We start from the raw sequence: 4,220 nt of genomic DNA on the forward strand, positions 1-4,220 counted from the left end.
TAATGGAGTCTGTTGTCATTTGATACTGTTACGTCTAACAGGTACATATATATTGCTGCACTAAAATGCAGCAGATCTCATTTGTGAAAGTTCAGTTAAATGTCACTTCGAAATAAAGCTTGAAAAAGGTAAGAAATTATTTTATTTTTTCATATTTTTCAGAAAATATATCACGATAGACACTTTTCTATCGTCCCCACGGTATGTATCGTTATATCGCCCAGCACTAGTAACAGTCATTTATTCAAATCGTGTTTGACTTCCTGTGTGTAACATTCACCTTGTTGGGTCTTCTGTATTAGGTGAAAGCAAAGAAGTCGGGGTAGCAGTGCCGCTGGGTGGGGCAGAGGTGAACATTAGATGAGCACTGCCAGTGTACGCCACATCACACATGCTGAGATGGTGGAGCAGCTCTATACGCAGGTGCTTCTTTTGCTCGCGCTCACTCTTCAGAGACTCTAGCGCCTCCTCCAGCTGGGCATCAGAGATGTCCTTCAGGCGCACCACATCCTGTAACTGGCTGTTGAGGAGCTCTGTCTCCTCCTCCAGGACCTTGATCTGATGCTTCAAGCCTTCGTACTCCACCTGAAGCAGAGTTGGAACAGACTCATCGACAGGATGTGTTATGCTGCACCATTTACAAGTCTCCAAAATGTCTGAAAACATTTGTGGGAGATTCTCAGACATGCATCTGTGCCACGTGTATTTTTAGCATGTTACAAAATGTGCACGACTTCAAATAATCACAGAGTTTTCGGGCTTTGAGAACCCGCCTTGGACCCTTCTCATTAGCTGTTCAAACTAGTTTCTGCAACTAAAAAGTTGGAGAAGACATTGTTGAGGCTATTGCAGGATATTCTTGAAGATTGTTGAGAGTGTTGCAGAATAGTCCTGTCACTACTTCAACTTCGAGTCCATTTGATCCGAAGGCCACGGGAGGATTAAGGCTTGAGACTATCACAGCACATTTTTACAGATATGGCAGGAAGTTCTTCAGGCTATCACATGGCTATCCTGATGATAAAACACACCATTTTTAGGCTATCACAGGACATTTTTAAGACTGTTGTTGGATGATCTTGAGACTATTGCACGAAAAATATTGAAACATATATAGAATTTTCTAATAGAGGACATTCTTGAAGTAATTGAAGGACATTCTTAACATTTATAGGACATTTATAATGTGATCACAGGACACTCTTGAGGCTGTTGCTTAATGTTCTTGAGATTATTGCAGAATGTTCTTAAGACTATCACAGTATATTCGTGAAAATATTCCAAGACATTTCTAATGCTATCACAGAAAATTCCTAAGGCTGGTCTGGGATACTCTCGAGGCTTTTGTAGGATATTCTTGAGACCGTCACAGAACTTTTTAGAGGCTATCGGAGGATATTCTTGAGACCATTGCAGTACTTTCTTGAGACTATCACAAGACATTCTTGAGGGTAGCCCAAGACGCTCCTTAGGCTAACGAAGGACATTTTTCATAAGCTCACAGAATGTTCTCGAGACTGTCACAGTACTATTTTGAGGCTGTCATATGGCTATGCACATCTCTGCACACAAAGCCATATGGCAAAACGACAAGATGCCAAAATACAGTTCTTGTACTCTTGAGATGACTGAAAAATGCCAGGAAAAACAATGAGATGGGTTTAGGTAGCTGAGATGACTATTTTGACAGTAAATTGGTCTCAAAATTTTTGGTTCAAAATTTAAGCACTCCGACTGTGAGCCTCTGAGACTCAAGTGAGGAAACTGAGAATCCTTGTGTACATTTCAAGATATCTCGGAGTCTCCCTCACATATTCTGTTTGCCATCTACTCACTAGCAGTCACACCCCGGTGAGATACTACCTTTAGGTAATCAGGAAAATATTTGACATTATTTTTCAAACGTAGCACTGATAAAAAAACAGTTTTCAGGAGAGTGCAAATTTTAGAGGTCATCTGGTTCAAAAAGTTAAAACTGTGTATACCTGGCTCTGTTTTAGTGTTGACACCAGTTTCTGCAAGGAGATGTTCTCCTCTTCCAGCTCTGTGTAATCCTGGAGAAGCCGCGATTCTCGAAACTTGTGCTCCCTCATCTCCTCTTGCATCCGGCTCCTCTGCAGGTCCATCATCTCATGACTCTGCTGAGACAGTGCAAAGACAAAGATGAAGCTGAATGCCATTTATGACACCGTAATGGGAGGAAGGACAAACTCCACTGTACCTCCCTGAGCTCCTGTAGTAGCATGCTCAGGTGCTCGTTGTGAGCCTGTGTGTTGGAGGCAATGGTCCGACTGTGCTTGAGCTCTGACTGGAGCTCCAGGAGGCGTCCCATGAAGTAGGCCTCCTTGGTGGCAGACTCTTGCAACAAGGTCTCCTCATTGGTTTCCCCATCTTCAGCAACCTTACGCTGAGTTGAGTAAGCCTGACCAAATGCATGAACAAAACAAGAGAGAAGAGAGTGATTACAGTCTTTTGTTTGACACATTTTATAACTGACAGTTCTGACTTTTCCATGTGATAGTAGCTTCATGATGTGTTCATTAGGAAGTCATTAGAAAAGCATTGAAGCAATGCACAGCACCATGCACTGCATTGCTTCCAGGTCCTATTACTTCCAGCCCAAATGGAAGAGTACACCCACACAAATTATGAATTAAAAATGAGCGGCTCACTCACCAGATGTGTGTCATTACTTTTAGTGGCATTTGGAGTTACCATGGTGACGTCATTTGCAAAAAAAAACCTAAACTCAATAGAAAACGATTACCGTTTCAATAAAATCTGTCCAGTGGTTTATTTTGCTAACAGACAGACACAACTGACTGCAATAGTTAAGGGCAAAATTTAAAAACAACTAGTTAGCGCTCAGAGTATTTGTTGAAAATGATGCTCAACTATACCCACTCCAAATGTTTGCACAAGATCTGTAAAACTGATTGAAATGTAGCCCTTTTTCTGTTTTATAAGTTGGCCATTGCAGCCATCTTGAATCGGCAGACACCAAAAGTTCATAATTTGTGGATGTACATCTAATAATTGTTTCCTGGTAGTTTCATTAAAATCTTTGCAATGGTTCAAAGGATATTTTGCTCACAGAAAGACGTTGACTCCAATATATCTATAATAATATATATAATTGACTGAATTATAGTGTTTTTTAAGTACAGTTTGCTGTGGTTTCCATCTTAAATGATAGACTTGAAATGAAAGTTAATCTCTGCAACCACTTCTCTGAACTAAAGGAGTTGTTATGCTTGAAATTCTTGCTAAAGGAGGTGGAAAGCTGATCAGCAATCAGTGTCCGATGACAACAAGCCATGGCTTCTCATTGGCTGTGTGATGTCACATAGCAGTAATCGAACGTCCCCACGGGTTCTGTTTTTAGCCTTCTCGGCTGTGCTTGATGCATTTGTTGCATTTCTTCATCACCACTTCACTTGTCACATACTTTCAGGAGGACATGTTGTCTGTGAGTTTTACTCTGGCCAAAGATCACCAAAGTTGTGCTTTAGACCAAACAACAGGAATACACAGTATGTCAGAACGAGTTCATCTAGTTTTTATCCCTTTGGTTTGATTACCGTTTTATGTAACCTTAACTTTGAGATATATGTATGCCATAAGCATTTATAGCTTTAGTGACAAAATTATCTCTGCTCAGAAATTACCTGGAGGTCAGACATCACAAGTGTTTTCAATCTTGTCATCTCAGTCTGCCTATTTAAAGGGTGAAAAGTAGTCCATGTGCTGTTTGGTAACATGGTTTGTGCCACACTGAAAATGGACCATAGAAAGCTAAGCGGAGTTTAGGGGGAAAAAGACTGACTGACATGTCAGGGTATCCCCCAGAAAAGAGGCTAAGCCCGGTGGTAGGCGGCCGTTCGCCGGCCGACTGTGATTTAGTAAAAAGAAATGATTAAAGTTAACAGGAAAGTTGAAAATATGGCTATTTATTATGTGATATTGTAAGATATTTGTGCCAAATATTTTTACAACTACAGTTTTACAAAAAGGCAGTTTTGAAATACTTGTTTAAACAAAAGGACAATTAAAATTAAAGCTGCGAGCAGCGTTGGACGGCCCTCGCAGCTTAGCGCCGCTTCGGCCTATTGCGACCGCGGGAACCCTGGCGACCGCCCTCTTCGCTCTGGCTCACTTCCCGCGCATTTCTCGCGCGCTACCCGCGCCCTCCACTAGGTGGCGCTCTGGGCAAACGTCCG

The 4,220-nt window shown here is 41.6% G+C and overlaps 1 protein-coding gene across 4 annotated transcripts in view; it reads right to left on the reverse strand.

Annotated features, from left to right (window-relative positions):
• Positions 1-4,220, reverse strand: part of LOC108241900 (protein bicaudal D homolog 1) — a 20,693-nt gene that overhangs the window by 12,290 nt on the left and 4,183 nt on the right. For 2 of the 4 annotated variants that reach the window (XM_025008074.2, XM_017426382.3), the window contains exons 2-4: positions 2,222-2,422; positions 1,986-2,138; positions 281-585 (exon numbers count right to left, since the gene is read on the reverse strand). In XM_025008074.2, the coding sequence (XP_024863842.1) occupies positions 281-585; positions 1,986-2,138; positions 2,222-2,422 (659 nt within the window). Of the gene's footprint in view, positions 1-280; positions 586-1,985; positions 2,142-2,221; positions 2,423-4,220 lie in introns of all 4 variants that reach the window. The other 2 variants (XM_017426381.3, XM_017426383.3) reach the window with 1 other exon arrangement.

This window comes from Kryptolebias marmoratus, linkage group LG1, assembly GCF_001649575.2.
Source record: "Kryptolebias marmoratus isolate JLee-2015 linkage group LG1, ASM164957v2, whole genome shotgun sequence".
NCBI lineage: Eukaryota > Metazoa > Chordata > Actinopteri > Cyprinodontiformes > Rivulidae > Kryptolebias > Kryptolebias marmoratus.